Below are 26,429 nucleotides of genomic sequence, written 5' to 3' on the forward strand. Positions count from 1 at the left end.
AACTGTCTTTCTGCCCCCATCCCAGCAAGGAGTGGAGCTCAGCTTACACTAACTGAAGCACTGACACACGTGCAGACTGGTACAGTGTTTGTGCAGTGCAGAGGAAGGAAAAACTTTGCAGAACAGCAACAGCACCGAGTAGCTCCAGCCCGAGCAAGCGCTTGGGCCCCTTTCCTAACAGTGAGAAAGGCACAGCGTGTCAAGGCACAGGTAAACACATCTTAAATACCCGTAAATACAGAACAGACTGCAGCAGAAAGGGATACAAAACCAAGTTAGGAGCTCTATGGTGACCAGTGTGAGAAGGGCACTTGTATCACTGAGGTTTGACCTGTTGTTTTCACTGTCACATCCCAGTAATCAAAGACCAGATGCCCAACTCAGTGATGGTGGCAGCCCAGAGCCCCCTCCTCCCTATTGCAGCTCTAGTTCTTCTCACTTTAATCTGTAATTACATCGACTAACGAGGCACACAACATGAATACAGTTTAGCAGACTTACTGCTCAAGACTATGTGAATTGAAGATTACACGCTTTTGGTGTGAAGTACGAGCCCTTGGTGTCACAACAGATACTAGAGGCCTGCTCAGAAACAGCATCAACAGGGGAATCAGTAATTTGTTATAACAGATGCATCAACAGTACAACATCTTCAGTTAAACATCACCACAGCCCACTAATCAGAGAGATCCCACCTCCTACAGAACTGAGGTTTCAGACCGAGGTACAACAAAAACATCTTTAAAAACATCTTTAGGACAGACCCAATGACTTTTCAGCATAAATCTACATAGGCACGTCACTGTAACAACAGAGCAGCCCTCAGGGACTGCAAGTATGTTGTATCCATAACTATGGCATAGTTATTCCATTTCAGAGATGGGAAGTTCTCAGGAATGGGGAACTATTTTAGAGAGTATGGGCCTGATTTTCGGAAGCACCCAGTACTTTCACTCCTGTACCAACTTTCATTACTTCTCCCGTCTTAAGCTGAAGAACCAATTCACACCACAGCAATCTGGTAACTTCCTGCATGCAACTGCAGTCCAAGAGAAGTTAGGGCTGTTCCACTTCCCCTGCAGGGCTACAGACAAGTTCAGTTAAGAGGAATAGTTCTCTCTCTAGATGCTGGATTGTCACCACAAATGGTTTCATATACTATTTGAAAGTGGGAGGTTGCAGGTTAAGAAAGTATATGGATACCTGCTTATTTAAGACCACAATTTGCTTGTATTCACTTTGAGACATTTCAGATAGTCTGACTGTCCATATTCAGAAACATTACATGTAAGTTTTATAACATCATACAACAAAACAGGTTCCTCAGCAAATCCACTGTAACACCACCATAAGCTATGATACACATGGAATTCAGCGCTGCAAACATTTGCTATAGCAAAAAGCCCACCCTACCTAGCGACTGGCACCTATGAGGCCCTGCAGCATGTTTATGGGCAATGGGAAGACGATGGTGGAGTTCTTTTCCGCAGCAATGGTGGTCAAGGTCTGCAAGTAACGAAGCTGAAGAGCAGCCGGGGACTCTGTGATAACCATGGATGCCTCTTTCAGGGCCCTGGAAGCATTCATTTCCCCTTCAGCTGCAATGACCTGGGGAAGCAAGGTGAACCACAGTGAATTCCTTCTGGCACAGTAACAACCTGGAGATGTGTAAGATGTCCAGCCTTATGTCATATTCCAAAGACACTGCTCATTGCTTGATCAAGTGACCTCTCCTTCCCATGTTCCTTCACTGGTTCTGCCTTTCTCCTGCTGAGACAAGCCATTCCTGCTTTGCTTTCACGGCCATGGATTGTCTGTTTCCCCCATTCAGGACTGAGATCACAAAAGCCAACACCATGTCTTGAAAACGCAATGGGTGTGTTTGTTCTATTTTCAAAAGCTTCTTTTGTGCTCCTTTCAGCACTGCCTCTCAAAAGCAGAAGGCTTCCCACATGTATCTTTAAGCTTTCATTTAAAGCTGTATTTTTTTGGTCTCTGCAAGGGCTTGACAAGTGAATGTTGCCCATGTTTCTCAATGGGGAAATACATTTTACTCCTCCTTTAATTTATGAGCACATTAGGGATAACTTTGTGGTCAGGCATTTCCTGACAAGCCCTTCTGCACCAGGACAGTATAAATACTTCCTGAGTGTCTGTAAAGGAGGGCTGAATGCTGCTGTTTCAACAGAGGAGTTGTTGGTGAAGCAATTTAATGCACATCAGCAGAGGGAAGTGCAGATTCCCCTCCAGAGTTCTGCTGCAAGGGCACAGTATTCTTTTAAACATCAGAATAAACAGTAATTAAAAAAATAATCACAAAATAATTAAGCTTCAAAAGAATACATAGAAGTTAATACTTGGAGCGCTGATGCAGGCTTAAAGAGCTTTTCTGAGGTGCACCACCAGCTTCACATTGAGTAATTGCCAGCCCTGAAGTCTAATGAAATTCAGTTTAATATTTATTTCTCATGAAAATAAAATCCAGATTTTATAATTAGAACCTAAAAATAGATTAAAGTTAATGAAACTCCTCAATAATGGCAGATATGGAAATCAGTCATCTATATGTACATAAAAAAAAATCATTCGTGTGTGAGATGATGAACTTCATAAGATCCGATGTGGTTTTCATGGCTTTAAATGAGCTTTAGGAAACCCCACTTTGCTAAGACAAACCTTCAGTACTTAGAATGCAAGCATACAGGCAGCTCAACAGACCACTGGTACCTACCAAATACCTCCTTCCATCAGCTTGCTCTACAAGCAAAGGTGGAGGGTTTGGACAAGTAGGGAACAAGATGCCAGGACCAAACTGAGCACTGGTCAGCTTCAGGGTGACAAAACCACTACAGCTGTTTTATTTCTCATATGAAGTAGCAAACAGACAACAAATGCCTCCCTAAAATCAGGGCTACTCAGGAGGAAGCTGGAAGTAAATCTGGCTTCTAATTCACTGCAGGCTCAGCTAATAACCTCTGAATTGTGTCTGAGATTTGTTCTTGGAGTGTGGTAAAGAGCCGAGATTCTGTGGTTTTGAAGGACACTTCACCTGCACAAACCACAATGAAAGCCAGACATAAATCCACAAATCCCAGCACTCCCGTTTGCTACAACGCAGCCTGGCTGAGAATCTTCATCCTCTACATGCCCATGTTGAGTTATTCATGGAGAAGGAAAAATAACGCAAATGCAGATGTTGATGTTTTTACCTTGGCTCTGGCCTCACGGGCAGCTTCAGCTTCTGCAGCCATTGCTCTCTGCAGCTGGACAGGTAATTTCACATCCTTGATCTCCACACGTTCCACCTTAATGCCCCAGTCATCTGTTGCCTCATCAAGTGTGGCCTGTATAAGGCAGGACAATGAAGTTAAGCACTGACCTGCCTGCAGACTATGTGCAAAGAGTGTCCAATAAACCAAATTCATTAATTATCTTATGATTCTTGGACTTTAAGGGCTTTGGCATAAGTACGATGATTTGCTAATTATAAAAACATAACTGTTGTCAACTAACAAAGAAACCCAAAACCCAGAGCCTGATCAATAAGCTAAAGGAATTCTGCAGCATAATTGCCTTCAATGGCCAATAATTGATGTAATGATCCTGGGAAGCCCTCCTCTCCCATATCCCTCATTCCCACTGCTCCATTATTGCCTTAGTCACTCTTTTTTATTAAACACAATACCATCCCAATAGCTCTCGATAGGGTTTTGCCTAAAACACCAAATCACAGCTTGGCTTATCACTTGGCTGCCAAAATAAACCCTGCCCTGGAAGTTACCCACGGGACTGCTGCTTATGGGTTGCCTGTGGCTCACTTGGGCAGAGCTGCTCGTACCTGCATGCTGTGTGCGATCTCTTCACGATCAGAGAGAATCTGGGAGAGGTTTTTGGTCCCCAGAACGTTCCTCAGAGTCGTCTGTGCTAAAAGACGTGTGGCTGAGTCAGCGTTTGTGATGTTTGCCACGGCCAGGGTGGCGTTCTGAACTCTGTAATAAACCACTCCGTCCACGTTCACTGTCACAGAGTCCTTGGTCAAGATCTGAAAAGCAGCAAGGAAAGCATAATTACTGATTAAGATACGGTTAATTATTATGCTAATTACATATTTGTTTTACTTGACAGCTCCTACAAAATGGGGTCTGCCTGTCCCAGCAGCCTGGTGCATTTCAGCTGTAAGGGTGCCAGCCTGATGTCGACATCGCATTAGAAGTATCTGTTGTTATCTTGCAGTTCATTGTCCTTAGAGGTACTACTGACTGAAACGCCACCTTGTGCTACTACATGAGTATGTGGTGATTTCTAGACAAGCTGCAGAGGAAATCATTTGTGAACACCCTCAGAGCTTGGCTCAAATGATATACTGAATTTAACACTTGTATGTTAAGCAAAGAAGGTACTTGCAAAGATAAAGAGAGATACTGAGGATTTAGAAGAGGATACACCAGAATGAAACATTAATATTAATTCTATTTTATAGCTAAATTAAAGAGACTGAAGTATGCCACATGACCATGAGAAGTGTCCTAATTCCATGTTAGGCAATTACTATTACATTATTTGACAAGAGAAAGACATGAGAGTTACTTAACCTTACCTGTTCAGTCCTTCCCCAAACTACCTATTTTAGGAGGCTCTTCATAACAGTCTAAGATAGAGAATAAGCAGCATGCACAGAAATCACATTGTACAAATAAAAGTGTATTTCTGTTCTTACCTACGGAACACAGACAAACCTAAATCCATGGGCATGATTCAATCAAGTCAGAAGGTAAATGTCCAACTGCTGGCTTCACTAATGGCACATCAGCAGCTGCAGGATTAGGTTTCTCCCAATTACCCTCTAGAGTGTACCCTGACAGATGCCATTTGTCTAAATCTAGAGCTAACAACGAGGAACAAACCGACTGGCGAATATGACAGGGAACAGATGCAGCAGACAGGCTGTGTCAGGCATCCATATCCTGCAAGACAGACCAGCTCCACGAGGGATGCAGTTATAGCCATCAACACCCAATTGTTCACTAACTGCTTTTAGAGGGCTAGCTGGGTTTTATTCTTTTGTTATCTATTGTGCTGGCATTGCTGAGTTCAGCTAAAGCTGTGGAGACAAGCTGCTAGGAAATTAAGATGTCCAAGGAAAAGCAGTCCTGCACAGCAGGACACAGAAGCAACATTTACACAAAACCCATGGAAGGGAGCAGACCATTACCCCGAGTTGTCATTAACAGTGTTTGATGCATATAATAATTTCATCCCATTATTTTAGCTGGTTTATCCATCTAGATCAATTGGCACGGGAAAGATCAGTGCTGTGCCTGGAAATCTTCCAGATTTCCCAGAAACAATTACAGAATGGTGCAGGCAGTCTTTATTCCAAACCCTCCTGTTCTAGCTCTCAGACAGTATGCAGTTATCTGACTTGATCCTCTGAGGACAGCATAATTGGTTTTCTTTCAGCAATCTTCTCGTATTGAGTGGTATTACTCAAGGATGTATGTACTCTTCACAATGCACTGAACCTGCCCAGGAGTCTACATTAAAGCTACACACGCCCTAACACCAAGAGGGGAAAAGGAAAACAAGGTGTGGACCCTTTAGCAGGTACAAAGGCAAGTGCAGACTCACCTCTTGGGGAGGAATATCAAAAGAGATGGTCCTCATATCAACTTTGATGAAGCTGTCTGTGCAGGGCAGGACAAAAAACAAGCCTGTACAAAAACACCCAGTCAAGAGGTGAAAATGGGTGGTTAAACCAGGTGAAATTTGCTACTGAAATAAGCTTCAATCCAACCACGGTAGCTGCACAGCCCTCACACACTGAGCTCAGCAGCATCTTGGTTTGTGGCCTTCAAATCAGGATGCTTTTTGATAAAGTATGCTGAGAAACTTCAGTTTATTCAGGTCTGTCTTAGAGACCCTTAACATTTGGGGAAGCCCCAGAACTGTTCACAGCCACTTTTGAAGATCTGTCCTATGGAGTTATTTGCAGGGTCCAATTCTGGCAAGGAGAAGCTATTGAACCATCAACCTCCTTTTGTTCTGGGGCATCACTGTCACTCTTCCGCTTTACATCAGAATTTCTCATATGCACAGGAAACATTTCAAAAGTAGCATGTAATTGTATTGTTTCTATTTCTTTTGAAGAATGTGGAGGCTTTCAGACCATTTGGGTTTAACTGACACACTGAACTTCTCATTTAAATGGGCACATTTGATGCTGTTATTCCTCCCTTTACATTCGGTGCTTTGACTCTACCTGAAGATGATGGATTAACTGCAGAGAGCTGGCTAAGGCTCACGTTTACCATCTTCTCCTCATAAAGCAACACATCCTCTCCCTGGAAGTTACAAAACCCTGAAGAAACCCATTGGCCAGTCCAATGCAATGCCTCCCCACAGCTACAGCTGGTGACTTAATGAGAACAGAGACTAAGAATGCTCCCAGGACATACCTGGTCCCTTTGCTCCCCCTTTCAGGATGCGTCCAAGTCTGAATATGATGGCTCGCTCGTATTCCTTTATAATCTGTAATAAACAGTGGGATGTCATGCAAGGGTTTCCAGAAGCCATATGATGGATACCAAACTCTGCATACACTAGTTTCAGATGGCTGTGAGTTTCAATGTAACAGACATTTCTATACCAGCTGCTTTTGGCAATTTTAGCCTGAACTTTATCGTTAAAAGCAAAGAGCAATATGAGCACTCAGCACAATATTGTAAGAGAAATATCAGTCCTTCAAGAGTAATTCTTTGTCTGTTTGAAGATTAATGCACTGAAATGTTGGGGTCTGTCATACACTGTCTGCTGTAATAGATTAATTTGTGTTTAAAACGAGTGACAAAATTGAGACCAATGATAACCACTAGGAAGCATCTGCACTGCTAAAGTTTTAACCCAGCACAGAAGTGACCAATTTACCTTTATGCACATCCAGATGGATATAGGAAATGTGATAACAGTGAAGAAGAGGGAAGTGATCACCAGGATCCATCCACACAGGCCAAGGCCACTATCAGCGTCATCTGCAAGAGAAGAGCAGCGATCTTCAGATTTAAACCCAAGACTGCCTGTTACAGAAAGTGCCTGTAATTGGGTATTATTTGGACCAGGGCACTGTTGCAGCACTGCTGCTCTGGCCAAACACATCAGGTTTAGCTCAGAAGCCAAATTAAAACCCAAATTCTTCCACTTTCACTGGTCTCTGTCAGTTGTGTGAGAGAGCTGAGGGCAGAGTGTGGCCCATGTAACATTTACACATAATTCCGTACACTAACATTTAAGTAGAGACTCCCAAATGCCTCCCTTTTCCCCAGTTCTCTCTACCAGAATGCCCAAGGGCAGCAGTAGAAACCCTGATCTTTTATCGCCTAAGGAAGTCAGAGCAACATCCGTGTAATGAGTGAAACACGAACACCCCAGAGCCCATCAGCCCCAGGGACAGGACATTCAGTGTTTGGTTTGTGTTCCAGCTGTCACGGCACTGATCTCAGTAAACCACAATTCTCAGCACTGTTGTATCTAGGAAGTAGGATAAGATATGGTGCAAGATAAGCTGGACATGAAGTAAGGTCTCTGTAAAGCATTTCTTGGCCAAAGACTCCTTATGCTTCGAAAACTCCATAGTTCTCTGCCATGCAGAGGCACCCAGTGGGAGTACATCCAGAATCAGCACACAAGAGCTGGTGGTTTCAAATACTACACAGCTTAAAAAAGCAACGCAGCGTGACAAGGTGCAGACGTGCTGGGAAGGAAGCGCTCCTGAAGCCATCGGAAGTTCCATGGCCTGCCAGCTAAGCCTCCCCCAGCTGTCAGGAGCCCACTGCCAAGTGGGGATATCCCAGAGTGGCACCAAGCAACCATCCTACTATGGAGATACTGAATTCACCTCTCTTGCTCCAGCCTTTGAGAAGCCAAAAGCAGGAAGGGCCAAGAAGCAGCTGCAAGGCTCAGAAGACAACTCACATTTAGATGACAGAATGTGGCTTCACGCTCCCCGACTCTGCTGAACCCTTACAGTGCTGCAAACATGCAGACCTTATCCTGGCTTGATCAGTGCTCACAGGCACTTAAGGGACCAGAGTCCCGTGATCTGAAGGACTGCATTCAGCTGGTTGCTGGGTAAAAACTGCATTAAAGAATCCAGACTCTTTAGTTTAGTTCTACCTGGAATGATCTAATGAATCGTTGTCTGTACTCACCAAACACACCTACTATTCAGTTTGTACAACAAAACTGGACAGTTACAAGAAACAAGTCCTGGAGTCTCCTTTCCAACCTGTTATTTTAAATAGAACCCATTTTATTGTAAAGCAAAATGTTGATTTTTAAAAATATCCATTGATTTTAACACCCAGGTACATGTGTAAGCATTTTACTGTGCCTGGCTTAAATTTGGCGTTAGCAGCATATACCCTGGATAAAAAGAGAAGCAAGACAGGTCAGGCATTAGATACCACTAATCTTGAAAGTGAGTAAGAGCAAATAATAGCAGATACTTTGCAAATTTAGATCCACAATCTTTGACTAAAGTCACAGAAACCAGCAAAATAACTGGGGACCAATAGTGAACTTGCCCTCCAGCCCTCTTTTACACTGATTGTGGGCCTTAGAGCCACCATTCCAGGACTTTAAGTATGGTGGAATATGGAGGTAGTTAAGAATATCGAGGTTTTGTTGTACACCGTATCTTGAACGTTAGGAAGCCAGCTGGCTGTCTTATCTATAATGTGTATTCCTGTCACATGCCACGATAATAATGCTCAAGGATGTGTCATATCAGCTGTCATTTTAAAGTTCCTCTGTGGAAAGTTACCTAAAGTTATTGCCCCAAGGTTTATTATTGCGTAGTGGAAATAGAGATGAGAGCAGTAATTTCCAGGCCTTCTGCAAAAGTCAAGGAAATGCACTGCCTACATAGATCAGTATTAAGCAACTGCAGGCATTAAGCAACATCTGTAAACGCATTAGTGAAGGGAACATTACCTTTCATTTAGCAACAAGGTATTAGTCAGCCTAAAGCCATAAGCAGCATTCACAACCTACACTGAGAAGCAGGAAGGGTCTCCTCTCTTTTACCCTCATAAACCTAAAGGAGCTGAGGATCCTGCTTCAGTTCCACTCTACAGCTTAACACCAAGCCCCCACCAACAACCACCTGGTCTCCAGAACAGGAAAAGAAATATCCATTTGCTTCCCTGTTGAACAGGAAAGTAGAGGTCACAACTGAGTGTAAAATTCCCAGATTGAGTAAGTGCACACTTCATTTAGCAACGACCTTCCCAACACATGGTGCATTTCACAACATCAAAAGCAAGGGATGCTGTCTTGTGAAAATACGATGAAATATCAGAAACACACTTGGGCATCTGTGGAATGAGCTTCCTGGTTGCAACTTTTGACCATCTCGTTCATGGGACTTGGAATAACTCCATCAATGGGCTATTCTGGCCTGAATTCTCAGCCAGGCTCCTTGATACTGGCTCCTAAAGAGCAGCTGGTGACAGCACCGAGCTGAGACTGACAGGAACGGCAGAAGTACACGAGGATTAAGAAACAAACCACAAGGAGAAAGACTGAAAACAAACGCTTAATGGAATCCTGGAACAGTTACCGTTACTTGAGCAAGAAATTACCACTTGGATCACCAAACAGTATCAACAATTTACAATAAACACTTAGTGCTGGAGGCTGGAAGCTCTCATCACCACCAGAGGAGTGGCACATAAACTTCACCTGCCACTTATTTCCTTCTGCAAAGCCTGTCTGAAGCAGCACATCACTGTTATAAATAAGGAATGTTATAAATGGAACCTCCAGGGTATCACGGGAGGAAGGGACCTTTCCCCAACCGTGCACACACCAGATTTAGAGCAAATGCATGGGGGAGATCAGCCTGGCAACACCAGGCACAGATCTCCAATTCCACACTGCTCAAACACAGGATTGCCTGTGAATGACTGAAGGGTGTTATTCTAGGACAGTTATTCAGTGTTTGTTAATCAGCAATCAGGAATAATAAGGAATACTGCTCTCGGTGAGAACCACGTGTCTTTTCGGATGCTTCTCAAACAATTTCACACGGGAAATGGCATTAACACATAATTTGGGTTATGAGATGTAATGATTTAGGTAATTCACTCCATAGATACTTTATTATGCTAAAAAAGCCCCTGGCAGGCAGCTTTAGCCTCCAACCCAGCCCAACAGCAGCTACAGGAGAAACCCCTTCAGCAGCACGTCAAGTGAGCGGTGTGCAGAGCCCCAGACAAGGGTAGCACAAGTGCCTGCTGCTCACTGGTAATACCTCGAGTTCCTACAGACGAAACTTGCACCATCTGAGGAGGATAGAAGAACTGCCATGCGCCACAAGGCAGGGGGCCCAAACACATCCAGTTATTTATACACCTCGCATTACCCACGTTACCTTTGTGCACATTAACCAATCTCATGAATCTATTGCTGTCTTCAGTTGCAACTGACGAAAACGCACAAGCAATCATAGCTTCCCTGCGGCCTGGCTCTGAACACAACTGGAAAACGCTCCAGTGACATGCACTGGTGGCTGGGTTATTTCAGTGCATCATCTCCAAGGCCTCCCGACCCAGGTTACACACGCATCTTCTGACTTGAAAGCCAAACCCCAGTCGAATAGCGACCGAAATAAAGAAGAATTGATAGCAGCTTCACTCCCCACTCGGGAAAACACTGTTGACTTCTCGCCTCCTCCAGTCACACCTTCCGAACACTCTGCTCCGGGGCAGGGCACCAGTCGTGTGAACACCCAGTCCCCAAATCCTCTTTGTCCTCATTTACCACCTCGGGGACTGCTTCTGTTCACTCTGCTCTTAACCACTCGCTCCGATTTGCCCTCAGTTACCGCACAGGAAAAACAACAGGAGCAGCTCGAGGGTGGCAACCGGGGCCAGCTCCGCGATGCTCCTCCTGCCCCCTCCCCGTGCGCTGCGGAGGCCCACAGCGATGGGACGGGGCGAACCGCGGCGGTGCCAACAACCGCGGGGGGCTGAGGGGGCTGAGGGAGCTGAGCGGGACCGAGCCGCCCCCCGCTCCTCCCGCGGGACGAACTTTGGCTACGGATCCGCGAACTCTCCTCTGCGGCTGGTAACGGAAACCGAAACAGAAACCCGGGAGCGAATGGAAAGTGGATGGGGAGCGGATGGAAAGCGAATGGCCGCGGCCCCGCTCCCACCTCCCCTCCCTTACCGCGGTTACCTTGCACCCGCCGGGCCTTCGGCGCGACCCCCGCCTCATGGTCCGCCATGATCACCGTCCCCTCAGCGAAGCCGCCGCCAGACCCGCTCCGACAGACCCGCCTTAGCCCCGCCCCGCCTCGCCTTGGCCCCGCCTCGGCCCCGCCCTGCCTTGGCCCCGCCCCTCGGCTGCTGGGCGGAGCACGAGCCACCTGCCGCGCCCTTCCCGCCCTTTTCGACGGCCTCGCGCAGCCGCCTGAGGTGCTGAGGTGATGGCGGCGGAGCGGCGATGGCGGCGGGTCCCTGCCCCCTGAGCAGCAAGGGGAGTGTCGCTGGTGAGGGCAGAAATGCCCCTGGTGAGGGCAGAAGTGCCGGTCCCTCGGTGTGGTGCCTGGAACCGGGCAGGAGGACAGAGGGGAAGGCGTGCAGCGAGATGCCTGAGGTGAGCGGGCCGCCGGACAGCCCCTGTGTGAGGGAAGCCCTGCCCGAGGTGTGGTTTAACGTGCAGATGGGGCTGATGGTTTGTAATGGGCAAGCTGGGAAAGAATGAAGAAGGGTCAGCATTCAAACTGATGAGATTGACTTTTTAACCACTCTGTTTGAGGAGCAACAAGCCAACACATGCCATATTTATTCCTGTGACTGTGCTGAAGTATGTGCCCCAATTGGGAAGGGACTTAATCCTGAGGAAAACCTGCTCCTTTTCAAGTGTTCACCTCCAGTGTGAGGTGTTCCTGCTGCTCTTCCTGACCTACTGGAGGACACCGATGGGGAGTTTGTGTGAGGACAGCCCCTGTGTGAGGGAAGCCCTGCCCCAGGTATGATATAACGTGCAGATGGGCCCTTGATGGTTTGTAATGGGCAAGCTGGGAAAGAGTGAAGATGGGTCAGCATTCAAACTGAATTGATTGACTTTTTAACCACAAGTCAACACACGGTGTATTTCTTCCTGTGGCTGTGCCGAAGTGTGTGTCCCAATTGGGAAGGGACTTAATCCTGAAGAAAACCTGCTCCTTTTCAAGCATTTGCCTTCAGTTTCGGGTGTTCCTGCTGCTCTTCCTGACCTGCTGGAGGACATCGATGAGGACTTTGGAGCTTTCACCCCTTTCCAAGATGCCAAAGCTGGGATCTCTGCTGCTCTTCTACAAGGTTCATCCCACAGAAACCAGGTATGTGCAGAAAAACATCATTATGCATAGAGCTGTTACATACCAAGTGTCATAAAAGTGGTCCCATTTGAAGAACTCTCCCATTCCAGGTGTGAGGTCTATGTTATGCTGAATTAGGAGGGCTGCAGGTGATTCGTGGCTATTCTTTAACTGTTATTTGTGATTAATGGACAGGAAAGGGATGTGCAAACTGCTGTTCATCGTATTGTTGCACTGATGGTGTGAAATGGCTTCTCTCTGAAACACATTGCAACTTAGGAAGGAGATATGGTCTTACAGGACTACACAGAAATTTATCTGCAGTGTTGGTGTTATTGTGTGTTTAGACTCCTCCTTAGAGGTAGCCTCAATTTTGCGTTCCATTCTGTACCAGAGGAGGAAAGCTTTTGGTTAACAGGTTAGGTTGATTGAGGAGGATGTGCATGAGTGGAGTGCTGCATGCTGAAATGTGGTCCTGTTTCCTGGAGTTTCCAGGTTGTTACAAACAGCATCAGTGAATGACACTTAATCCTCGTGCGAGCAATATACCAAATGAATAGGCTTTCTGTTGCTGGCATGGACCCATTTTACCACACTTTTACCAGTTGATTTCAGACCTATCCAGATTAGCAGTATAGGAGACTTAAAGACTAAATTTGTCTCAAGGTCCCTGAGGGTTTATGATATGTTTGTCTTTATTATGTTCTCATGGACAGTTGCTATTAATGCATTCATCAGTGCTGGCACCTTCTGTTCTGCTATTAATAATTCCTCAACATTTTGGTTTGGATTTATTATCTACAGTTTGTGTGAGTTTACTGATACTTTTACAACATTAATCTAAGCAACTTTGTAGGCTGTGTCTTTATCCATTGAGTAGGTACAGTGGATAAACAGGAGTTGTTGTTTTTTTGAAACAGACTCTGTCTTTCCATTTCCTCACCATACAAACCACCCATAAGAAAGGTGAAAGAAAATGCTGAGCTGTTCCAAACTGCTGTGTATATTTCACATGTAGGGCTGTTCTTTGAAGTGTGTAAAAAGGAAGAGAGAACCTTTGAGCTGGCTGAAAGAGAACTGGTAAAGGATCATTCTTATGTAGGCTCAAGTTGTCATCTCCATACAGCTCTCAAATACCATGAGGCAGTGTGCAATGTGATAGGATAATCGCCCATGAGTAATAATTATCATGATATTATAATTAAATGAGAATTAATGGAGTTCATTGAGCTGGTGTCTCATTGTGTGAAAATAGTTCAGGCCTCATCCAGAGAGACCTGATCCAAGGAAAACAATAACACCCAGTTCTTTGCCTTCTTACTTAGAAAATGAATTATGTGCCTCATGGGACATGGTCTTTTCATTGTTAGTATCTGAGGAAACATTCACAGTTATTTCTTCTATGCAAACTATTGAAAAGTCATCATCTCAAGAATTGTGATGACTTTCAATCTGGACTTGTTGGATTCCATTCCTCAGATTGTGGAGGTCCTTCTGCCATGTAAGAATGTGGTTAAAATGTGTCATTGCAAAACATCTCCTAGCATGTAAGATGGCATGTACGTTACCAGCAGACCTGAGCCCTGCTTCCTTGTCTTCCTTTTTAAAGCAAAAGCAGTGCATTTAGAATAAGCACTTAAGCAGCAGAAGAAAAAGAGTTTACCAGTTACCATAAATATAATGAAGATGTTTATGTATTCCCATCCTTTAATGGAAGAGGTCAAAGGATGGAGAAGATTGTGTGTGAAAGCAGCATCACATTTAACCATCCATGAGAGCACCCTATAGGGACAGGAACAGATTACGTAATGGGAGTTATGTTCAAGTGGGGAGTGCTGTGATGCAGATGGGTGGCTGGTCAGAGCACATGCTGCTCAATTTTGATCAGGAATGGAACATAACATAGTGGAATACATGGTATTGAAACTCATAATATTATAAGGGAGTTGAGAGTGCAGCTTTATCTTTATTCTTTTTTGCTGGCAAATAGGCTAGTTATTGTGTCTTCATGTTGGGAAGGAAGGAAGGATGTGCCTGAAATGGGGGACCATGTTCTGTGGAAACAGAGTAGATAAGCTATGGTGAACCCTTGTAACCCATAGCAAATTTGGCACTCCTAAGCTGGTGCAAATAATAAGTGGCTTTAAAATTGCTATGAACTGAGCATTAAAAAATGTTCCACACTGGTTTACCTTAGTTCAGCTGCCATTAAGGTAAAACGTTCAATTAAGGCCTTAAGTCAGCAACCTTACTTCATCTAAAGCTGCAGTATCTCAGCAACATCTTGTGTACTTGTATACAAATTTATGTTGGCATTTTGCTCAAAGAAGAGAACGCTTTCTGTGTAATTTTAGATGGGGCCCTCATTCCATTTACTTTGCTGTCTTTGGGTGCTTGCCAACAAGGCTGGAAGAGCCCCAGGGCGGTGGTGGGCAGCAGTGCTCCTCTTCTGTGGGTTATTGCTGCCATCTACTGTGTTCTACCCTGTGTTTGAACAGGCTGTTTCTGGGAAGTTAACCAGAGTAATGAAGTCCCCTCTCCTTTCCTTTCAGCTTTGCTGAGTGATCTTATGTTGTTTAATACAATTTCAGTTTTTCCTTAAATATTGAGGAAAAGCACCAGGTTTACTAACAAGGAGCTGTAGTAACTGAGGAGGTCTTTCCCATGTACCAGTGAGATGCCTCAAGGGATCTGAGTTAAACCCAATGCTCTCTACAGACTGAAGACTCCTGAAATACTAGAAGGCTAAGTATGAACAAAGAAAAATGGAAAATGTAGCCTTTACTAATAATATCTGAATGACTTCTCAATCTGATTTTTGGTTCAGTAAGTAAAGGATTTAAAGAATTATTTTTTTTCTGGCTAGAAGACAACGCTGGTTTTGAAAATTGATTTATTAATCTCTAGGCCTTATGAAGAGAAACATTTCATTGCCTTTATCACTTATGTTGGTTTGCTTTCAAATATGGAAGTTCCTCTCAGCAGTAACTCCTTAGTATTACTCTGTAGTAAAGCCTGTGCTTGTTTAATCTTTCCTTGAATTCTCATGTGCTTGGTAGGCAGCTAATCAGGGCATTTGCGAGGGGCACCAGCCTTAGAAATGCCTGTTCAATTCCTTCTGTGGGCAGTAGCTGCAGCTTTCTGCATCTCTGAAAAGGGAAATCTACTATCAGTGTATTTATTTGCTATATGTTGCTTATCAATATGTGGTTTGCTTAAGCGGAAAAAGCTGGGAGCAGTGCACAGAGCCACCATGAGATGTCAGTGCGATATTGGCCACAGCTGATACCAATGACAGTCTTGTTTGAAGTGTGTATTAAGTATATTGGGTTTTGATACCTTAGTCTTTGTTTTAAAACATTTCTGAGAGTAAAGGAAGTTGTAGTCCATAATAATTTTGAAATAGTATCAAAGACTATTCCTGAAACTCTTTGATTTTTACCATAAAAAGTTGCTGTATGTGGAATGTTGAGCTTCTGAATCCTGTTTAGAGCTGCTCATACTCTGCTAATGTGAAACTTGAGTTACACACGTGCTCTTCTGAGACCATCAAGTGTCCCGTGTTGTCAGCTTCCCACAGGGATTATATGTGACAATTTGGTAACACAGTGTTTTACTGTGCTTTATTTTATTGTGCTTTTCACAACTTACAGTATGTTTTAAGGGACTCCTACTTTTTTTTTTTCCATTGCTGTTTATTATCCAGAGATTGTAAGAGTGAATGTAACTTGAAGTATGATAGGACATCTGCTACCATCTACTACCACATTCTTGCCATATATGTGTTAGTCTCTGGAGAACTGTTTTACCTCACATTATACATTTGCAGTAGCTCTGTCTACATATATTTTAGTTCTATTCTGAAGAACACTGCTTTAAATCAGTCTAAATATAATCAAAACCAGTTCAACAAATATTTCCCACATTATAAAAGTCTGCATTTCATTTAGTTGCCTATTTTTATATCATGGGATTATTTGTTTTCAGTGGAAATAAAATACATATATGTTGGAATCAATAATCCCCAAATAGGAAGGTTTTAAAATCCTGTTTCTTTAAACAGAATCACTTCTCCCACATTAAAAGACACATTGTTTAAAATATCTTTGGGTTGAGGAGCTTTGTTGTATTTATGTTGTTTACACTTACAAAATACATACAAAAGACTGTTGAGACCAAGCTTGTCCTGAGGGAGGCCTGAGTCCTTGTGGCTGGTGGATGTGGATTGCAAGAGGAAAGCATAGGGCTCCCCAGGAGTCTTTCTCTCTCCAATCTTCGGCTGCTGCTGGGGACATTGGAGCTTTGAATCAAATTAATATGTAGGATAACATGCATAATATATTTTTTCTGACCTAACATGCTTTAATTATTAAAAATATAGCGGAACTCTGGTCAAATTTACAGCAAATTATTTTACTGCCAGACTGTGGAACTGTTTTACTGCCAGGCTATGAGCCCTACATTTATTTTGGGAATCTAGAAAATTCTACAAAACTAGCTCAGTTAAATTCTCCATACATCCTGGTAAGGGGTATGTGGATGCGCAAACACAAATCAAAGTCAAATTAAAAGCTGTCTTTGCAGATGATACTAGTGTGCAGAGAATATATTGGAAATAATTCCTTCTTTTGAAGCATTTCTTCTGGGTCAAAGAGGCAGAGGACTGACTTTTCATGATTTGTTAGTGGTCTAAGATCTCCTGACATGGCCCTGGAGCCATGTTAGAGTATCTCTGCTCCTCACACCATTCTCCTCTCATCCTTTGGCTGGATGCTGTGGGCAGGGGGATGTAGGAACCAGCTTTGTTGGCATTGTGTTGAACATCCCTTCAGAAGGAACTGTCAGGGAAGGAAAAGAAAAAAAAGGGATGTAGGAGTTGCAGGTTTCCCAGTGCTCTCAGATAAGCTGCTTGTGAAACCATTCTCCTATTCCCTCTGCCATTCCGCATGCCAGTCATGTGCACAAAGGTTTTACTTGTCATTTCTACTCTTACCCAGAATTCATCTGGCGAAGCTAGTGCTCTTTTTGATTTTTCAGTATAATGATTTCTTTGCTTCTGTAGGTTTGGCAAAAGAGAAAAATTGTGTTTAACAAAACAGAAAAAGCCTTGGGTAATAAAAGAAAAAGGTAGACCTACTAGAACAAGTCAAAGTCATCACAGTGCCTTAAAGCAGCAATGAAATGTCACTTCACTGTTTGAGAAACCAGGTCTCAGAAGAAATCCTCCTGTAGTAGTCACTGAAATTACAAGTTTGTCTCACACTTAAATGGCCTGGAGGTTTTAGCACTTGTAACTACCACAGCCCTAGAATTCAGGAGCTGCATTTCTGGACACTGACGTGCTTGAAAGAGTTAGTTGTAGGCTAAGAGATTATATTAATGGGAAGAAAAAAAGATTAAAGTGCTGCATGTGTCAGTCTATGTATAATAGTTCTGTATTTTAAAATAGAACAACTGTGTGAGACACTGAAAGCATTTCAGGACAAACAGTATAATCTAAATCTGGTGCCGGAAGTAACCAAAGCCTCTGAGGATGTGTCCTATTACAAACACATTTCTGGCAGCAGTGATTCGACTATATGGGATTCATAAAGGAACTAAAGGACATTCTGAGAAAATTAAGACAAACATTTGTGTTACTTCATTTGTTATTGACAACCAAATCAACTCTTTCTGGGGGTGGGTGGCAGCAGACTTTGGTGAGTGATATTAGTCACATTGACTGCATAAGAGTGCACTGAGTGATGTTTATTTTCCATAGCTGATCAAGCCTCAGCACTACCACGGAGGGAAGGTGCTGGATCAACTGCAGAGAACATAGACATTGTCATGGACACTATTGCTAAGCCTGTCACCTGTTGAAAGGGGGTCTGTGAGGAGGTTGTAAATCACCCAAATAGCCAAGGATATGCAACATGGGAGGGAGGTTATGAGCCAGAGCAAGGGCTCTGTGGTATTTGTGTGTTTTTGTAGAAGGAAGCGTGTGGCAGCAGCATGCAGAAAGGAGTTTTGGAAAGGTTCGGTAATCCTTGGGTTTAAAGTACAGATTGGTTTTATACCTTTGTAAACACAGCATCATACTTTGCTCATCAATATTATATTTTTATAAAGAATATGCTTGTTCAAAATGTTCTTGAAATGTCCCAGACCTGTGTACAGTATTTGCACGGCATTGTTTTTTCCATAGTCAGTGTTTGTATGAGGCTCAAATATCTATAACAACCTTTGACAGGAGATTTTAAGTGCAAATGGGACTTGGCTGACAGAGGTTTTACCGTATTACCAAAAATTACTGTTTTCCATATTGTGCCTCTGTCCTTGGCAGCTCTTGTTCTTCTCTTACCTTTTTCCTTTCTTTTCTCAGTCTGCTTCATCCGGTGAGGCCAATCTGTGCCTTAGATTCATACTGCAATGAGAAGTAGTTACGCAAATAAAAGCTTGTATCTCACTGGCACATAGCTCAGATACTGTCTGGAGAGCCTTTGGGGAGCCTTAATTTGGGTGTGTCAGGCTGTGTGTAGGTGACTGAAGTCAAGGCCCCTTATTCCCTTTTGTTACTACTTTCCACCTCAGTTATGTGCTGTAATGGTGAAGTTGAAGGCGAGATGCTCCGTTTAACAGTGGCATGGTTCAATCATGCCTCACCATACTTCCTTTATTTAGCACAGAACACTGGAATAGCACTAAATAATGAAAGAGCTGATGGCATTTTTGAAAACACAGCGTTAAGTAAAGCTGGAAGTTTATAAACAGGTTTGGAACAGAAACCGAGAGCCCCATGATGTGTTTCTATGGAAACTACAGTTTAAGGTTTTATCTGATGAGATTCCAAAAAGAGTACAGTCTGTCTCTTTCCTGATTTGGACAGAGAGAGGATAAATACAGCAAAACCGCTATTGCAAAGTGATCTTTGGAAAGATAGTTAATGAAGTGCCTCAGAGTGAAAACTGCTGTGTAAATGTAAGGTGACATTTCTGTCTTAATCACTGCTTTAATGGTGAGTTTTTTAGGACAGATTGCTGGTAAGAAGCTGCAGCTCAGCACTCAGTGTGTTGGTGTATATTTCCATTCAGCTGCTGTTATCATTAATATATGTAATTATTTGTACTTGGTCTGAAAATGAGAGCATTAACATCTTGCTTCGAGTTGGTTGTAGGTTGTGGAAATTTCCTGTACCGATCTCTGGTGATTTCCACACTCACCCATTTCTGTTTTCCTCATTCTGCCTGCTCACATCTCTTGGTGAATGCCTACTCTGACCTCCTGAGCTGCCTTACTCCTGTCCCACATTCCTGTGACTATCTGTGGCCTAATGGTGGTCTGCAGAGCTGGGCTCTGTTTGTCCTGTGCTAAACCATCCTTTGCACCAGTGCTGCGATATGGGCTGTAGTCCAGTGATGACTGTACCATTTACTCATCGTATCATTAAGTGAAGCATGCTGGCCAGAGATGAAAGCCAGGATTCACCAAGCCATTCTGCTATTTCTGTTCTTGAATTATTCACTTGATTTCACTTTCCTAATCAACACAGATCAGTTCACAGCCTTAGAATTCATTATGTACAATCTGTTCATCCTCACTTTATACCTGATCTTTCAGTAGTTCATGACAGAGACTGATCCTCACTTAATGAAGTTTTTCTTAAGAAGTCAGTGGCACCTTGTGGTAACTGTGATTAATTCCTTCCCAATTCCATGGGCCATGCAAATAGCTTTACTATGAAAATAGCATATAGTCATGTTTAGAATTGGTTGAGGCTAATTCATTTTTATCTTTGACTGTCTTCTAATATTGGCTGTCAGAGCAAATGAGATAATGTATGTATTGTTACTTTCAATCTAATGAGGAAAAATCTTGAATTAATGCTATCTGAATAGTCATAAATGCTGTGTCCCTTCTCTTGCAGAAAAAGAATCACACCCTTCTGCATGGTGATGGTTCTCACACAGCAACAGGTGGCAGCCAAGAACAAAAGCCCTGGGACTTGACTCTTGTCTTTTATATATGTTGCACCTTCTGTATTGTAAAATCTCAGTATAGCTGAGGAGGTGTTTATAGTAGTGGAATAGATACTTTTTGGAATAGGCATGCAGGAAATACCCTGGTTTACTGTATCTGTCATACAGATGTGAGTAAATTGTTAAACAAACTAACCCAAAACGTAAGAGAAACCTTTCCTAAAAAAGCATAAATTATTTTTCCAGTCTGAAAAGAAGAAATAGCATATGCCTGCAAAATTCTATTTGTCTATAAGCAAGTGGAATACTTGGAATCTTAGAAGAACCCATCTTGAAGTTTGAAGACCATTGTTACGTATATAGAAGGATGTGGCCACTTTTGGAAGGCACTTTCAAAGCCCCTGTGCCTGTGATTCATCATTTGGTTTTTACTGAAATAATTAAAGCCACTGTTGCACCCACACTCCAGTTCAGGAATTACTTAGACTGTTTTATGCTAAGTATAGATTCTCTTCTGAACTGATGCTTTAAATCCAAGAGTAAAATAGAAAACAGAAATTTGTCTCCAGTTTACAGAATTTTCTTTTTTTCCCACCTCTTCAGAATACTCAAAATCTTTCCTCTTGCTTTGGCTCTTCATCTTTTATTGAACAATTTCACATGTTTGCTGCTGCTTTCCTTTGGGGAATGCATGAAATACTGTTTCACAGGTATATTGGAAATGAAGTATTTCTGGTTTAACTAATGTGATTTGTGAAAAGGATTAATTATTACTGTGCCAAGTTAGATTTCTTCTTCTTTTTTTTTTTTTTTTTCCTTCCCTGATGTATAATCTGATTGCAGAGACAGAGCTGAGTTCAGAATCTATACATCTGTGAAGGTACTGAGGACCTCGAGTAACTCTTGGCTGAGAAGCAAGCAAAGAGCTAAACTAGAAGGTATACATACGCACTGAGAGCTGAGCTGGTTAGACCACAGAGAGTCCCAAAGTTTTTATTCCCCCGCAGTACTTTCCTGTGTCCTGTATCTTACAAGAGGCTGTAAAGCTCATAAACATTAGTCTTTCCAGAGTTTATCTGCTAAATCTTTCTCTGCAATTAGTGTCCTTGACATGTTCAAACAGAGGAGGAAATGTCTCTTGAGGCAGTTGCTTTTCAAAAGTAATTTGCTCAAGTACTTCTGCCAAATCAGTTAAAAACTTCAATAGACCAGGAGTGGAGCCCGTGAGTTATTCCATGGGAACTGGAGGAAGAATGAAGGGAAATGGAAAGGAGCAAATGGTAGAGTGGTTGGCTGAGGTGTACTGAGATGTTTCATTATGTGCAAAGAGAAACAAACCTCCTTAATCCTGCTTTATCTACACTACATGAGCATACATCCTGTACCGTAGGATGCATATCTGAGCAGGATGCCTGACATTTGTAGGGAATATGCCCCTTTTTTAATCAGAACACTACTGCACAGTTGTGACTTTTTTGCAAGTACTGAATTAAGGCCAGACTTACCTGAAACCACTGTTCAGTCTCTGCTGGTGAGATTAACCACTTACTTAGGCAGTGGAGGGAGAAACAGTCCAAAGGTGGCTGAACCTGTTTTATGTATACCTGTTCATTTTACAGCTTAGTCTAAAACTGGGAAAGGAGGTCAATGTGCCTGTCACAGTGGCAGAAGTTTTCTCCCACCCAGGCTTAGCCAACAAGGCATGAACAATGCTTTGTTCGTTATCCAACCTGTTCTGGGATTTCTGCTGCTGAGTGAAATCTCCTGCATCCCAAGAGAGGTCAGCTTTATTATGCCCATTTTACAGGTTGTTAAAGAAGGACTCTGCATTGATTTCAGACACGTACTACAAATTACTAACAAGACTGTATTAAGTGTAGGGTCACTGATTTTAACGATCACGATTTACACCCAGCAGCTCAGACTCTGCCATGTGATGGAGGGTATAGTTCCTTAGCACCTAAATCTTCTGTTTGCCTCCATTTATTTTAGGAATTGTGTCCACACTATCAATATGGTTAACTACAAGTCCTGACTGAGCTGAAATTGTGACAGTAATTCCAAATACATTATGTGCAGTATTATATAGTAGAACAAGAGAATTACAACAACATGTTTACCCCCTAGGGCCAGCAGTAACGTTATTTAGAAAGAAAATAGAAATGATTAAACTGTTACGGCATCTGGCTATCCAACTTGCTTGGCAAGGCCTAGTTGGTTAGTAGGTTAGATAAATTTGATGACTGTGTTTAAATTCCTAGATATGATGGGACATTTTTAAGATGTTATTGATACATTTAATGAAACTCTTTAATAAAGAGCTGGTTCTAGAGGCTTTTTCTCAAGCTTGCTTTAGAGCTGTTAAGATGGTTCTGTAGTCAATGCCTTTTATTGCTTGCCTCTATGCAATGTTTGTTGAACAGCTGATTAGCTGATAATAGAACAGTTTATATGATGTGAAAGAAATATTTTACTTTTATTTCTACTGCTTCAGGAGGAGCATTTCCTATCAAGTACATCTGTTCTTATTAGTCATAGCTAAAGTAACATGAAGGAGCCCCAAGAAGCTGTATAGATCTTGTTTTGAGGTTTTGTGACAGATATATTGCTTTATGACTCCCCATTGGCCTGATTTTTGCTGTATTTTGAAACTTGTTTAGCAGAAATCCTTTTTTAGGATTATTGCTGTTAATTATTTTGCTTAAAGTAACAAGATGCATTTTAAGTTTACAACGTGAGAGAAGCTTGGTATATACATAAAACAATCTGTCTTCAGTGCTTTTTTAGTATCTCATTTTTTTAGCTGAACTAAATGAATTAGGAGCAGTTATTTTGTGTATAATATGCAGAGCAAATGTTCCTTGGAAGTGGCTTGTTTTCTGTATATGGTCTCTTTTCTTGCATTTAAGTCACACAGGTTTCCAGGAGGTCTGGTTTTGGGGAGAAATCTCTGAGACTGGGAGTGATGGTGCTGTGATGTCAGTAACTGCAAGTGTTCACTGGTAATCGATGTAGAGATGAAGTTAAAAAAATCACAGTGGAAGGATGAAACAATCTCTGACAGCTTATGTGCCATTCAAGATCCTGTGGCATCTCCTTCTAAACCTTTGTCTTGTCTGAATTCTAGTCAGGAACAGTTTCACTGTGCCCTGCTAAATTACCTCTCTGTGCAAGGGATCGATCTGCCTGTGCTCTTGGTAGGGGTATGACTGTCAGTCACATGCCTGTGACCTTACAACAGGACGTTGAGTTAATAGTGTGATATATTAAATTAATATGGCTAATCAGGGCAGTAGAGCCCTCTTAATCCATTCTGGTTTATCTGTTACTCACGTCCCTTGGATATAGCAATTTTACTATGTTCATTGTTACTACTTGCTAAGCAGCTGCTGCAGTGGGCCCCACTGGGGAATGAAATTATTACAGCTCATACATTGCATAACAACTGCAAAATACTGTTGAGTTCTCTGGGTGACAGTGTATTACATCACGTTGCATTTTACTTTAGTATGTGTAGACCTGCTGGAGTGGTGATGTAATTGGCAGAATGGCCTCTGCCTAGCTCACTGCTGCTCTCCCAGGCTGAATCCAGGCTGTGCACAGAATGCTGCATACTAGTGAAAAGCCATTAAGTTGGTAGTTGTTTGGCCCTTGCTGATACTCCCCCTGTTTTTGTTTTGGTTTGCTGCCTTATATCTAGGGAGTGGACATTGGCACAAATGTTTCTTCTTCTATGGCAGCTGAAGATGCATTTCCTTCTAAGCCTGTGACCTATTTCCTAAATGACTATTTTTGTTCAATTTGCAAAAGGCTTGAGGTTGTGTTCCTTATTGAGTTGTTAGTAAACCTTCCTCTGTCTCTGGTTAGAATGGAATTGTCATGGACAATGGGTGAAATACCACTGCTTGCTTCTCCTTTCATCTTAACGATTGTGTCTTAATGGGTTGCAAGCTTTCTCAGCTGAAATCATCTTGCATTTGGAAAGGATTTATATTTCTATTTCTTGTTGTATGGATTTCTTCTTTGTCTTTTTCATGGAGGTTTAAAATACACTGGAAGTGGCTGAACAGTCTGTCCACAGAGATGATGGTTACAGTGAAGTAATTAAAGTTGTGCCAGTGTTTCCACTATAAAATGCATCTCTCCAAGTTTTATTACTCAGCTTCAGTAGTTTGTTGTTGTAAGCAAGTTGTACACTCAGACACAAATTGGTTTGAAATGTGTTTTAAATGTCCATTTGCAAATTTTTGAGCTATAATACAACTGGGGAGAGACCTGAGCAGCCCGTTGACTCTTGGTTTTCATAAATCACAGAGAAATGTGTTCTTTTTCTTAGTGAAATGGTGCAACTTGTTCCTAATGAGCCTCTCTGCTAGCAGGGATGCTGAGCTCGATATTTCTTTTTACTGTGATTGCAGAGAAACATAAAAATAAGAAACATTTCACATGGACTTCCAGCCTCTGTGCTTCTCCCACCAATATGCATACTAGGATGTACTTTAAAGTACTGTATGAGTTTCTTTCCCCCTGACAGGCTCAGATTCAGTGTTTAATACATGTTTTCCAGTTCAGGTTGGCAGCTGGTATTTTTTGGTTTGCTGACGGTGTATCACGTATGTGCAATCAATTTTTCAACTATGTCCTTTCAGCAATCTGCAGGAGGTCCAACAGTCCTCACCCAGCATTACATGTGCCAAACTCCTACTTAGTCAAGTGTTTACAAGCAACATGTTCACCCTGTTACAAGAAGCTCTCTTGGCTCTGTGTGCTTCTGCAACAAGCTGCTGTGCCCAGTTCTCCTTGGCCAGGAGTGAGTGAAGTTCCTGTTCAGTACTGGCTCCACACATCTGTGCTCAGGACTGCACTGGTAGTTGCCCTGTATCATTTTTCAAGTACTGTTGCCTGTGGCAAGAAATAACTGTGTTCTTATTCCTTCTTTGCTGAAGAGTCCCACAACAGTTTGGTTCCTGCCTTTGCACATTCCTGCATTCAACTTTTACCATTATGCATAGGTTAAGAATTATATGTAGGCTTAGTCACTATGAGACCAGCTGATGACAAGTTGGACACGGTGACATTTTCAGTTATGTCCCTGTGGCATTTGCACACAGAGATTTCAGCTTTTCAGCAGTCATTTACACGAAGCATAGAATATAAGCTCTGTGTTCATGTCTGCCATTCGGCACTTCCACTCCTCAGGTTTTCATTACCTGCTGTAAGACAAGGCTTTCACCTCCAGCACTGGTAATGTGCTGCTCCCCAGGGCTGTATGACACACTTCCACATGAATTCCCCACATTCTGTTCAACAACACTCTCTCCTGAGACACTGATGTTGGTTTTGGCTGTAGCAACAGTAAGTGGATTCCTCCTGCGATGAAAGTTTGGTGATCTGTAGTTCAAGAAGGAAATTGAGGTAAAAGGCAAGTGCAGAACATATTAACAGGAGAAGGAATCAAAGCATGGAGGAGAACTTTAACTTCAACTTTCAGTGGATGGTAGAAAAGAGGGAGAAGATATTTCAGTGTTGTGTATACATACATGCATGGCTTTGCTGTGATATGATGTGGTCCGCTAGTTCAAAGGTCTGTAATATCTTTTTTTGTACTTGTGCTCTTTCTACTGTACCCAGTGATTTAAAAAGAAGAAAGTCAGGAATGGCTGTCAGTTAGAGCTTGTCAAAGTGGAACATTAACTGCATGTATAAACCAGACCACTGGAAGGATGCAGCTGTAAATACCTGTTAAAAAATGACTGCTTTCAGCTGTGTCATTTTGGTGTTCAAGATCCTGGCAATCCAGGAGCCAAGTGAACTGGCACAGTTGAGGAGATAGTGATCTGTAGCATGGAATGGGGAAAAAAAAGCCCAGGACGGGAATGAAGAACACTGGAGCAGATGGCACCTTCAGAACTGGTGTGCTACGCATTGTCTGTACTTTAAAAGCTGGCACGGGCCTGCAGTTAAGTACTGCTGAAAGTCTCAGTATTACTGTAGAGTAAAATACATTGCTTATTCTGGTGTAGAGGAATTATTTCCTTATCTCCTGTAGAGCACACTGTATTAATTCGCTCTTGATACATTCTTTCTATCAGGCCATTGCCAGCACTACC

At 42.6% G+C, this 26,429-nt stretch overlaps 2 protein-coding genes across 2 annotated transcripts in view; one reads left to right on the forward strand and one right to left on the reverse strand.

The window, feature by feature from the left end:
- Positions 1-1,133: 1,133 nt before the first annotated feature.
- On the reverse strand, positions 1,134-11,329 carry STOM (stomatin). The gene is made up of 7 exons (XM_061352529.1): positions 11,236-11,329; positions 6,925-7,028; positions 6,456-6,528; positions 5,629-5,711; positions 3,839-4,042; positions 3,210-3,344; positions 1,134-1,608 (listed from the first exon to the last, which is right to left on the reverse strand). The coding sequence occupies exons 1-7, from the start codon at positions 11,282-11,284 to the stop codon at positions 1,414-1,416; spliced, it is 843 nt and encodes a 280-aa protein (XP_061208513.1). The 5' UTR covers positions 11,285-11,329; the 3' UTR covers positions 1,134-1,413.
- A 933-nt stretch (positions 11,330-12,262) lies between these two features.
- DAB2IP (DAB2 interacting protein) overlaps positions 12,263-26,429 on the forward strand; it is a 207,943-nt gene continuing 193,776 nt past the window's right edge. The window contains exon 1 of the mRNA XM_061352508.1: positions 12,263-12,382. The gene's annotated coding sequence lies outside the window, so the exon portion shown is untranslated. The remainder of the gene's footprint in view (positions 12,383-26,429) is intronic.

Source organism: Neopsephotus bourkii, unplaced genomic scaffold (genome assembly GCF_033783945.1).
Source record: "Neopsephotus bourkii isolate Nb327-2 ecotype Australia unplaced genomic scaffold, CSIRO-AGI_Nbou_v1 NB_659, whole genome shotgun sequence".
Taxonomy (NCBI): domain Eukaryota; kingdom Metazoa; phylum Chordata; class Aves; order Psittaciformes; family Psittacidae; genus Neopsephotus; species Neopsephotus bourkii.

Bases quoted from the DNA above. Each gene is read 5' to 3' on its own strand.
- STOM (XM_061352529.1), bottom strand. From the start codon at position 11,284: ATGGCGGACCATGAGGCGGGGGTCGCGCCGAAGGCCCGGCGGGTGCAA. The intron at 6,529-6,924 runs GTAAATTGGTCA...TGTTTATTACAG, and splicing joins CCATCTGGATGTGCATAAAG to ATTATAAAGGAATACGAGCG. The intron at 5,712-6,455 runs GTATGTCCTGGG...GTTTTTGTACAG, and splicing joins AGGGGGAGCAAAGGGACCAG to GCTTGTTTTTTGTCCTGCCC.